The 13,213-nt window shown below is 33.2% G+C and overlaps 1 protein-coding gene and 1 non-coding gene across 2 annotated transcripts; both read right to left on the bottom strand.

The window, feature by feature from the left end:
• TRNAR-CCU lies at positions 397-469 on the bottom strand. The gene has a single exon. It is a non-coding gene; the product is annotated as a tRNA-Arg (tRNA).
• Positions 7,979-11,998, bottom strand: LOC109360821 (coronatine-insensitive protein 1). The gene is made up of 3 exons (XM_019605965.1): positions 10,896-11,998; positions 9,321-9,792; positions 7,979-9,006 (listed from the first exon to the last, which is right to left on the bottom strand). Exons 1-3 carry the CDS (start codon positions 11,384-11,386, stop codon positions 8,185-8,187), a joined length of 1,785 nt encoding a protein of 594 aa, XP_019461510.1. The 5' UTR covers positions 11,387-11,998; the 3' UTR covers positions 7,979-8,184.

Genomic DNA, 13,213 nt, shown 5'->3' with positions numbered 1-13,213 from the left:
TATAATTTTGGGGTGCATAAAATTAATGTATATGTGCTTGTTAAAAATTCAAATTGATTCGATAGTTTTGTGGAGTTCAGATAATTTTCTTCTTTTACATCTTTGTCTAACTTGTGGTTAATCTCTACTCGTATTAATGTATCATAGGTTGCTTCAAAATAAACATGGGAAATGATATTCTAAAATGGTGTATCATTGTTTCCGAAACAATTGTCTTTAAAACTATAAATAATGATCAATTTTGAGGTGTCAAATAGGTTAGGTGAAGGTGGGAATCCATGGGTTGTGGCGTCCACTTCATGGCATTTGTAATTGGATTGGATCCACGAGGTGAGTGGACTAAAATACACTCCAACTTCACAAACAAATTAAAAAAGCAAAACACGACGATTTAAGCGCGCCAGGAAGGGGTCGAACCTTCGACCTTCTGCTTAGGAAACAGACGCTCTATCCACTGAGCTACAGGCGCTTGTTGTTTATTCTAGTCCTGAGTTCTTATAGGAAACTATATACTATGGCAGCAAAAATATATAAATTAAAAGTTTAATCATTTTGTATTTTCTAACGGAATACAACATATAACATATAAAATAACAAAATTATGGGATAGAATATATGTTCTCATATTTCATAACCCGAGTATCTTGTTGACAAATGTATTAGTAATTAATGAAACTATGTGCAAGTTTCATCAGTTTGCTTGATACCTTTTTATCAATCATGTAGTAAATATATAGTCTTTATGTTCCACCTTTTGAACATAAAACAGATTCATACATCTTTGTTATTGTTCTTAAATAATAATAAAAACACAATGCCCATTGTACCCATTTAATTAATTAAGAGTGGTGCACTTATATAAACAACTTAATGTTTATAATGTTAATTATTTGATTATAATTGATCCACGCCATTTTTCTATACATATACTTCAAAATGATCACGTTAACGTATTTGAGCAATGTGAAGTACACATTGATGCTTATGAAAATCACTTTTTATCAATATATTAGGTTTTTGATATAGTACTTTCTCTTCCAGAAAGAATGTGGATTTATGCCACTGAAGCAATAATATTGGGATGCATCTATGCATCTCTTATCACTTTTCCTTTTCATGCCTGTAAATAATTTCTATTGCCTCTTAAATTTCTGCACCCTCTTCCATACTGTTGCTACTATACTTTTATCACTTTTCCTTAACTTATATTAAAATATCTATTTTCTGGTACACCATGATTTTTTCAAGGTTCTCTTTGATTCTAAAAGACATGATTTTTATAGATTCTCAAGTTTATACTGTTAAGGAAAGTAGATTGTTAATCATACTTGAAAGATTCTGAATTCTCTTCTCCTTCTGAATCAAACCTCTATTTGTATTTCTAAGCACCATTTTTCTAGTTCTTGTTGTAAACTTTAGTAGGGAATCATATGTAAATTAATCTTAAGAAATTATAGTTTTCACATCATATAGTTATAGATTACTAACATTTACTCATGGCGATACCCTCCATTTAGTTGTTGTTTGGTGTTCTTGGTTTATAGAGAAACTCTTTTATCTCCTTCCCGTTCTTACTATGCTTTTGCTTAAGTGATGACTGATAGAACAATCTTTATGAACAAAGATAGGGACAATGTTTCTGGTCAAATACTATATATAGGCTCTTTCCCAAGAGTCTTAAAATTTCATTGATAACTCTTCATCCAAGAGTTATGTCATTCAAACAATGAAATAATATATTCTTTCATGCAACAAGAGACATATTTCTTACATTCTCCCACTTGTCTCATGTGACAATACAATTCATTATTTTATAAACATCAAATATAATGCGGATATTCAGAATATGTTTTCCATATTCATTACATTACAAGTCATGACAGTTGTACATCACTTATTCGATATAGTCACTTCCATATACTATTATATTAACTTTTATTCTTAATATGATACATTAAAGCGAATCATATAATAATGTCATTTAGAAAAGAAAAATTTATTTTCAACATTACCATTCTCACGTGTGTACATAAGTGTGAAAATAAAATATTAATGAGAAGCTTAAATATTAATGAGCTCGAAGTGTCAAAATATTGAGACTTTAATAACATAATGTTCAACAGTCATTCGCAAACATAATACCCATATTTGTTACATGACTAGTACATATTTTGGGCGGTAACCCTTTCGTCAAAGGTCTGCAATCATAAGGTTAGTAGTGTTAATATGCTCAATTGACACTCTAAGTTTCTGAACTTCTTCTTTAATGCAAAGTATTTCACCTCCATGTTTAGCACATTTGGAATACTTGTCGTTTTTAGAAAAGAAGACTACTGCGAAATTATCACAATAAGTTTTCAGCGGCTTGAAAATACTATTGACAACCCCAAGTCCTGAAATAAAGTTCTGTAGCCATTTAGCATGAACCGTGGCCTCAAAGCATGCCACAAATTCAGTTTCCATAGTGGATGCAGCAATGACAGTCTCTTTCGCACTCTTCCATGAGATAGCTCCTCCAACTAATAAATACACATAACCGAAAGTAGACTTTCTTGAGTCTATGCATCTAGCAAAGTCTGAATTTGAATATCCAACCGCCTCAAGGTGATTTGATCTCCTATAAATAAGCATGTAATATTTTGTATCTTATAAGTATCTCAAAACTTTCTTTGCAAAACTAATATCTGGTCGTGTACAAGTCTGAGCATACATTAAACTCCCAACTATAGATGCATAAGGAATTTCTTTCATTTGCTTCTGTTCCAAAACATTCTTTGAAATTGCATCATACTAAACTTGTCTCCTTTTTGAATTGGAACGGGAGATGCTGAACCTTTATCCATTCTGAATCTCTCTAAAATTTTGTTAATATATGTTTTCTGAGACAAACCTAAAAGTCTTTGTCACGAAATATTTTTATTTCAATCACATAGCCTACTTCACCCATATCTTTCATTTCAAAAATATTAGAGAGAAACATCTTAGTCTCATTTAAAAGACCAAGATCATTAGTTGCAAACAAGATGTCATCAGCATATAGAACCAAAAAGATAAACTTAAACAATGTTTTCCTTAAACCTAAAGGATACAATAGTCATTAAACTTAAGATACCACTGTCGCAACGTTTAAATCCATATATTGATTTCTTAAGTTTACACAGCATGTGTTCTTTTCCCTTCTCTATGAATCTCATTGGTTGATCATATAGACATTTTATAAAAAAATCCCCATTTAGAAAGATGGTTTTCACGTCCATTTGGTGTAACTCCAAATCATAATGAGTCACCAATGCCATGATAATCCTAAGTGAGTCTTTCTTAGAGACTGGTGAAAACATCTCTTTATAATCATTGTCATCTTTATGAGTATAGTCTTTTGCTACAAGTCTGGCCTTTAACGTTCTAAGTTACCATAAGAATCACGTTTGGTTTTGAAAACTCACTTACAACCAACTGTTTTGGAATCTTCTGGTAACTCAACAAGGTCTCAAACCTCATCTTTCATTACATTTAACCATTTATCGGCATTATTACTATCATCGCATGTGAAAATGGGTCATTTTCAATTCCTATGTCACATTCTGACTCATGGAAGTAAACCACATAATTATCAGAAATAGCATATCATCTTTGTCTTTGAGATCTTCTTAATGCTATCTCTTGTGATTCTTCTACTATAGGTTCATCAAGTTCATTTTCATTAATGAGATTATTTTGTTGTTCTCCATCATTACTAATCTTGTGATTCTTTATGACTGTGGTTTCCATGAGACTTGTGCTAAGCTGCAAATTACAAGTTTCAAAACAGCTTCTAGAGATTTCAGTAAGGAAGCTGTTTTTAGTATTCATGCACTGTAATGCCAACTCTGATGTTGTTTTAAAAAAATCAATTCCACTCCATAGATTATTGTTGTGTAGGATTAATGTAGATGGGCCTGAACCTACTTGGTTCATGAACATCCTAAAAAGAAAGTACAATAATGTTCAAATCCTTAAAACTATAAATTTTTCTTTTGATGTACCATTTCTTTGGAGACTTAATCTGCATTATAAGATGTACAATTCAAGCATGCTAATTGCTCTGCCACAAATTGAACCACATAATGATATACCAATCTCAAAGTTGATGGGTTTCCAATCTTCAAAATTGTTAATAATCATATGCTTCCCGAGGGCAATATGGTCAAGTTGACCATGTTTGATCAGCATCACTTTACTAGTAGAATCTGAGTTTGCATTCCACTTTATTAGAATCCCATGCTTCATTGGGTCAGAATATAGGTAAATTCATGTAGGCATGCAAATTAGATCACATGTATCCATTTATGTTATACTTGGTATCTCAAGCCAACGAGAAAACTCAATTCATTAGAAAATAAAAATTATAAAAACAGAAATTAATATTTTAATATTATTTTGTAAAGTTTAATTAATTCGGGACATGAATATAAGAGAGATATATGATAGGTGATCATTGTCTATTCCAATGTGCTTCCCAACTATCACAGTCATCTTTTATTAATTATGATTCTCAACCAATCCAAATTCTTTCATTTATTTGATATTTATGGACAAGCCAATATACTTTTGTGTGGTGGCAATACTGTTGCCCCACCTTTGTTCCTTCTTTTACTGGTGTGTGGAAGCATCATGCTTTATTTTGATTCTGTCTTAATTGAGAAACCAATAGCATGGTCTACCCTCTTGCACTAAGCAAATTTTATTGATGCAAAAACTACTACTGAGAATAAAGTAGCCGACCTTAGATTACAAGTACATGTCAAAGTTGAGGAGTGAAATGATTGGTACTCTCATATCATTTATCTACTCATATTTATCATTCAATAAGGATAATTGTGTTAAATAAAATACAGAACTAAAATCACAATTGGTTAATAAAGCATGTGTTGAGAATTTATATATTGCCAATAATATTATTCCAGAACTGAGTTATACAACCTTCCAAAAACGAATTATTATTTTTTACTTAGTTAGACCATATTTCTTTATTAACATGGAGTTAGACTCGGGATTACAGAAAGCTAAACATCATGCTATTATATGACCCAAAAAACAAATGTTTGATCCTCTAGAATAATATTAATTTGGAGGAGGAATTATAATATCTCAATAGGATTAGTCTCTCCTCCAAAAACATGAATGTCGTGATAAAATATAACATTATTTTGATCTTAATAGGATCAGTGGTCTAGGACCACCCAACAATTTCTCTAATTTTTTTAATCTTACTTAATTATCACTCTAATCCATGGCTTAAACCCATATTTCATGGCATGTAGACTACTTAATCACAAACTTGTAGATGTTTAAAGGTGAACAAATTAGTTAGATGTCTAAACTCTCTAAAATGAGTTATTTATAAAGTGAACAAATAAGTCTGTATATATTATTAAATTATTTAATGAGTTGGGATAAAACTAAATTAACATTGAATACACTCTAACTAATATGCTAACTCAAAAAGTTTTTCTCTCAATATATATTACTATGTTAATTAAGCAATTCAACACCCAGGTTTTTAAAATTATGTCACTTTAACACTTGAAGCATTTCAAACCGTAAGTTTGCATGCGAATAGTCCTCAACTCCTCATCAAATCTCAAAAGAACTACATTCAGAATTTGTAGCAGATTGCAAGATAGTAACCGGAAAAGGTATCAACTATCAAGTATATCTTAACAAAAAAAAGAAGAAAGAAGGATGGTTTCTGATATAAGTTTTGTAAAGTAACAGTATCGTATATCACTTTTAAACTAATCATAGGTATTGTAGTTTAAGACACAATGTCACTTTCCTTTCAGAGAAGCGCATCATACAACCTTTTGAGGAAGATAAACGTACAACTTTGGCATCTTTACTCGTGTTTTTTAATCTTTGTGTATCCACTATTTTGGACTAACCACTACGCGACAATGGATTCGGCTATAGCAACGATCTGCAAAATTATTGCTTGGTTTGGCCCACAAATCTAAGGAACCTTATCAGACAGTCTTTCTGTACTGCTGATCTCAATCCTTAAGTTTTGTAGGAAAGGACATTGATGCATGTGCATACAACGCTGGTAAAGTTTCATTTTATATTTCATGTATGCTTAGTATGTAAATTTTGGGAGAGATAAAGAAAAAATGTATGCACTAGTTTTATATAATGTTAATGCATTATCTATTATTCATATTTAATTATTATTGACTCCTCAAAAAAGTAATACAAATATAATTTAATAGTAAATAATATATCGACTATTGTGTATAAATTTTTTCACTATCCTCACATATATATTATAACCACTTAGTACTAATTTGTTGATAAGAGACACCAAACTTACTGTTTGCTCATGTGTTGCACCTATGATTGGGTACGAAAGAAAGATGATGAAAGGGTAAATAAGCAGACCAATAATTGATACTCGATCTTTCGAATTCTTTTGTGTTGTTTCTAATGGTTGAATGGGTAAATTTTGAATAATAGCTTTATAATAGGATTACATAGTCTCCCTATCCCGACGAAATAATATTAAAATATTAATTTCCGTTTTTATAATTTTTCTTTATAAATAAATGGAACTTTGTAATTGACTTGGTACACCAAATGAGACATGAATGTGAACATGTGATCCACATCCTATCACTACACCCACTAATGAATTTACTATGCTAACATGGATCGTCCACTAATGGAATTGACTATGTTTATAGGGGTCATCGACTATTGGAATTCAACTATGTGATGACAGTGCCTGGGGTAGTAAAAGTTTCTAAAATGTTTTACATTTCACCCATTAATTTAATTGAATTTGTTTACACGACCATCCACCATTGTGATTCAATTATTACTACCATGCAAGTATCCTACAATATCATAGTTAATTTTTTTTGGACAATCACATTCTTCACAATAAAAATCCAACTTGAATTGCGTAGTATTACTATTACTGATAATGTCTTTTTTCTAACAAATATTTAATATAATTATATTTTTAAGCACTCAAATTTAAAATATTTGATTAAGTTAAAACAACTCTCCATCGGTTTGCATACATGTTTGGTTGAGATCGCTTACATATTTTAAGTTTATATGAATACACAATAAATAATAAATAAAAATAATTACGTGTATTTAATTCATTAAGATTTAAAAATATTAATTAAAAGAGAAAATAAAGATATCCATAATTGATTTAAAATTCAAGTTTAAATTTATGGATAGTAGAACTCTCCTTTTGGGTATTTAACAAAGTTTGTAATTAGGTATTGAGTGGCTAATAATTTAAGTTTTAAGTAATGTGTTAACTCTTATTTTTTTTCTTTTCAATTATGAACCTATACTATTGTAACACTAATATTTTTTTGGTTATTTTTTACTCCTATATTTGATACCACAAATTAGACAATGATGGAATGGAAATTTATTCAATCACATAACTGTCTTTGACATGCAATGCATTATCAATAATAGTGCGATGGTGATGGGTGGAGTGATGACAAGTTCACAATAGTGACAACACTGATTATAATGGTAGTGCCAAATTTTTTATATTTTAAATAGATTTTTGATAAATATTTTTTAGAGAAGGAACCAAATTTTGAAGAAGCTACATCACTTTCATCCCCACAACCCATATTCTATTTAAGAACTGAACCTGAGTTTGTACCAACCAATTGTTACACCTAAAATGTGAAACTTCTTAGTTTAGTTGTGTTATGAACCAAACCTTCTAGGTTTGTTATAGATTCCACAACACAGCATGCTAAAAATCTCTAAAACATTGTTTGGTGGGGACTTCTTTTCTTGAATTTGTTTTCCTAGTTGCTTAATAATGGGTGAGGAATGGTTCAAATGGGACAAGACATTTGTAGACAGCCTCAGTATCACAATTTGTGACCAAAAAAAAGGAAAACCGAAAAATAACAAATAAAAACAATCCTTAATTTCTATTCACAAAATGGAGCATCTTCAGTGGACAAAGAACAAGTTATATGAGTTGGTAGAAGCATTTCTGAATTAAGAAAAGCAAACACAATCTTATTACAAGACTTGTTAAGTAATTGCAGAGAAAATTGAAACCCTCTAACTAATACACTTCAACCACTTACAAACCAGATTTGAAAGGGAAAAGAGACTTGGGAAAGAGGACGAAAAAAATAATTGGTATATACAAGAACTTTAGGTGACAACATATGTTGCTGGATCCCAAGGTTTAACTGTGTCTGGAAAATCTGTTCTTTGCCCAGCAAGGGAGTAATATGCAAGAATATGAGCTGGATGGTCAACAATTATAGGCTCTTCAGGATCATTATTAGCAAGGACACGTCTAGACGGAATAATCTCGATGTTCCAATACGGGCGAGCCATAGCCAAAAGATCAAGGCTGGATGGAGATGCTCCATATCCTTGCACCCATAAGTACCTCAGAGATGTTAGCCTTGTTGCAGCAACAGATAGTGCATACTCACTAAAAAAGGAGCAGCCCCTCATTTCAAGTTTCTGAAGACTAGGGCAGCCCTTAGAGAACTCCAAAAGTCCTGCATCAGATTCCCCGATATAACCAAGAAGCATCCATCTCACATTTGGGCTGTATTGCCCTATGTAACCAAGTCCTACATCAGTCAAGCCTCCAGGTCTGAGATACAAAGCAAATCTTCTAAGCTTATTACAACCCCTCAGTAAAGCCCTCACTCCATTGTCAAGTGGCAAATCGGTTATCTTCTCTTCGCGGTCTAGTAAGACAAAGCGAAAGTCACAAAGGTTTTTTAAGTGAGTGCCAATGTGTTCTAGACATGCATTTGTAATGTCAGATACATAAACAGCCATATATTCAAGTTCTGGACAGCCCTGTGATAAAGCAATTAATCCTCTCTGAGACACAACACCTTCCTCTTCTGCCATTCCTTGATCATCATCACCTCTTTCGATCCTAAGCCTTTTTAGCCTCTTACAATTTTGTGCAAGTACTTCTAATCCTCTGTCTCCGATTACATTCCTTGTCTGCCCACAAGGAAAGATTGTCAGTTCATTATGAATGTTTCAAATGCAGTCCTGGTCATTCAGAATAACTTATTATAATAAAATATCCACAAATCCATTTCAATTGTTCTTATTATCTTATACTTCCATGTTTCCTTTACTTCAGTCAATTATTGAATCAAAATATGTAGCCATGTTTGTGCTTATTCACTATACATATGCATGCAAGGATTTGGAATCCTACATTAAAGGCCATAAAAATATAGAGTAAAACAATCATCACAACCATCTGAGGGTAAGCTAATTAAATGAGAGAAAATTCTCTGGAAACTTACTTCAAGAACTTCCAAGTTGGGGCACCTTTGGATTAAGTTACAATGGTCCTCTGTATCCAGCATTGCATAGAGAAGATCTAGTTTTTTTAGTATGGCTGCATAAGGAAACACTATTGGCATTTCATTCTTTCCTATATATGTCAAACCCAATCGACTTAACTTTGCTGGTAACGATACAGCAGAGTACTTTTCTGGTTCCTCATTGTAGGAACCTCCACAAAATTCTTCTAGAGCAGATGCATGTCGAAAGAAGTTCACAAGACCCAAGATTTCACAATCAGTAATTTTCACTGAGACTAAGTTGGGGCAATTTTTGGCTATAAGTTCAAGATCCTGATTTCTGACTTTGGAAAAATCTGTCAAGTAAAAATTCAGTGTCTCAAGAACTGTATTATTCATAGCAATCTCATGGAGCCACTCACCATCATTCTCTGTGATACTGCTTTCTTCCAAAAATAAGATTCTTAAATTCCTGTTCAAAAGAAAATTCAACAGTCAGAGTCTCACTACTTTATAATTCCAGTCCAAATTCAAGAAGCAATGATTCAGATTAAAACACTTGGAAAACCGCGTGTCTAACCAGAAGAAAAATCATGCAAATACTAGATGCCTGAATATATTCATATGGTAAGTTTGCAATATAGTTTGAGTGCTTAGAGCACAATGAAATTTTCAAAAGTTGCAGCATGCTCAAGTGCAGCATAATATCACCTTAATTTGAATAAGTTAGATCCAATGGGTAAAACAAAGTGCACTGAATCATCAATCACGCTTTTAAATGAGTAGCAATTCTCAAAGAGTCTGGCAACCAATGTAAAGGTGCCTAGTAAAAAAGCTAATTACAGCATAAAAAAAGCTGCATAACATTCACCATGCAATTAATGAATGAAAAGGAGCATAAACTCTGAATAAACCAATTACAAACACAATGATTCAGATTCATAAGACCTGCTCTCATGCATCTGAATCATTGTGTTTGTAACTGGTAATGCATCCAAAAACCATGTCCAACAGCCAGAGCTCAACAATGGCAGACAATGCAGTAAAATGGTGCACAACTTTAAATGCAATAGAATAACAAAACTGAGCTATTAAACCAGACTAACTACAACGTTATTGTAACAGAAAACATGATTTACAAGACAAATAAGAACACCTGAAGTTAGTAATAATTAAGCAATGAAAACAGAGAAAAAGCAAGTAAGATACTATTCCACAAAATTTGGAACATTAAATTACAACCGACAAAGGTTGGAAACCTGAAAGTAGGTTACAGAAGCCTAAACATTTATCAAACACAAACTCTTGACCCACTCCACAAATCACAGGTGGAAGTCACAATTGTGTTCGTTAGAAGTATTAAATTATTAACAAAACATATTATCATAAATTAAGTAAACCCTTCAAAATGAATTATTCTACTCCTAAGCCCTAACTACTACTCAACCATATAAAACGTATGACCCCAAAAAATTGATTTTTTTTTGTACAAAAAAGAAGGAATCTGGTGTATTTTCACTGTTAAACACCAAAACTCAAATCAAAACGTAGTAAATAAAGATAAAACAAAATTACCTGCAGAAATGACCAATATAGTAAAGACCATCGGTGGAGAAACCAGAACACTTATCAAGCTTGAGAGCTTGAAGCACGTGACCACGTGAGCGTGCAAGGTTCTGAAGATCGGAATCAGTGACAATCATGCGACGAAAGTGCAGGGACTTCAAACAATCGAAGTAACGTGCAATCTCCTTAACCCAAGGGGTAACGAACCCTCCCCAATTCTCCGGTATCAAGTTGAACATCGCCGCCCTCGGCTTCCCCTTCAGCTTCAACGACTCCAGGTGTGGGAACCGCCGTCGGAGACGTTCCGGCGTGGTGGTGTAGCAGAGCGCTATCGTCACGTGCTTCCTCGTGAGTGAGTCTAGCTCGTACCATCGGCGACAAACCTGAGATATCGCGTCACGGTCCTTTGGGTCATGGATGTAAGGCATCACACAGTCTAGAACAACGTCCGACAACCTCGTAATCATCCTTTTGTTCGTGTTTCGATCCTCCATCGCCATAACCACACACACAAAAAGCTCAACAAAAAGAAACTATATCAAAGATGGGGAATTTAAAGGTTTTGGCCTAGTGGGGTATTTGAAAAAACTTGAAAGATCTCAACTTGAAGATGAGAATCGGTAAAAGAAGTTGAGAAATTATTTGGGCCGGTTCATCTCAGATTAGAAGGTTGACCTAAAAGAAGAAGAAACATGAAAGAGAATAATCGAGTTCAGTAACAGAGTGACGTGTGAAGGTACAAAACACAACATGGTGTAGCGCCGCAAAAAAGGATTGGTCTAGAAAGGTTATTTGAGTGATTAAGAGTGAGAAGAATGAAAGAGAAGTGATTTTTAAATACTGTGGTTGGGTGGTAGTGGTGGTATCAGAATCAGATAGAAGAATAAAGCCGTGATTTAGGCACTGAAGACGAGCCAATAGGGTCAGGACCGAACCGGAGAAAGGGGCCAATCGGAGATGGAAGAGATGTACGGTGGAGATTGGAGGATGTGGTGGGGAATCAGACGGTGACAGTTGGGACAGTTTGTAAGAAGGGGATTGGTTTGGTTGGATCTGAGTCTAATATTATGTGAGGAATTTTAGTAACTCTTTACTATTATACTATTATGTATGTAAAGGGAAGGAGATAATTAGTGAGAGAAAGGGTAGTAACTAGGTGGGGGGAAAAGGACAAAAAAACTTGCCTCCATTACCAATAAATGTCAAATGTAATCGTCCCAATAGTGATGGGTAATATATAAATTTAGAACTACAATTATTTCTAAGATTACACCAATCCACATCCATCATCATGGATGTCTAATTACTTTTTTCTCCTCCGTTTTTTACTAGTTCTAGAATTTTTATGATTCATCTTTTCACCCTCGGAATATCATTTTTATAATATCATAAGAATTCAATTGTAAAAAGTTAATATATGAATATGTAAATTTAGAACTACAATTATTTTTAAGATTATGCCAATCCACATCCATCATCTATCCATTGTCTAGCTACTTTCTCCCTTGGTTTCTTACTAGTTCTAGTATTCTTAGGATTGAAGCTTTCAACTCTTCAAGTATCATACTTTAAATATTTTATGATACGTAATTTATCAATTGTGTATTAATTATAATTGAATATTGAATGATATATAATACATATAAAGATGTTATATTAATAATATATAAATATTAAACTCAAAATAATATATGATTTCATTCCTATGTAATATGGATTTGTATAATTTTCAAACAATTGTCAATATTTATTGTTGTATTATAAATGTGTCAAATATTGCCACCTCATGTAATGAGTAATTGTTGTGCAATGACTCATATCTCTATATAACAGCAATACAAGTTACGGGTTTGGGCTGATGTAAAGGGTTGGGGTAGAGGGCTATATATATTGATGTTATGTAAACCTAATGCAACAAGGAGAAGAATAGTAAAAACATTAATCCTTATTCTCTAATAATATATAGTGGTAGCCGCTCAACGCTCCCGAGGACGTAGGCACAATTGGCCGAACCTTGTTACCAAATCTCTTGTGTTATTCTCTTGTCTCTATACTCTTTACTATTTGATTGTTCGCTTGTTCCCAACAATTGGTATCAGATGGCTCTTAACCCAGGTGCCAAATTCGAGGTGGGGAAGTTCGATGGAACTGGTAATTTCGGATTGTGGCAAAGGAGGGTTAAGGATGTGTTGGCTCAACAAGGTCTATCAAAGGCGCTGCGTGAGAATAAACCAGAGGGTATGGATCAACTGGATTGGGAAGAGTTGAAGGAGAAGCCTGCGGAAACCATAAGGCTTTGTCTATCAGATGAGATGATGTATCATGTT

The sequence above is a fragment of the Lupinus angustifolius genome, chromosome LG11 (genome assembly GCF_001865875.1).
Source record: "Lupinus angustifolius cultivar Tanjil chromosome LG11, LupAngTanjil_v1.0, whole genome shotgun sequence".
Classification (NCBI taxonomy): Eukaryota; Viridiplantae; Streptophyta; class Magnoliopsida; order Fabales; family Fabaceae; genus Lupinus; species Lupinus angustifolius.
This window is presented reverse-complemented; position numbering and strand designations above follow the sequence as displayed.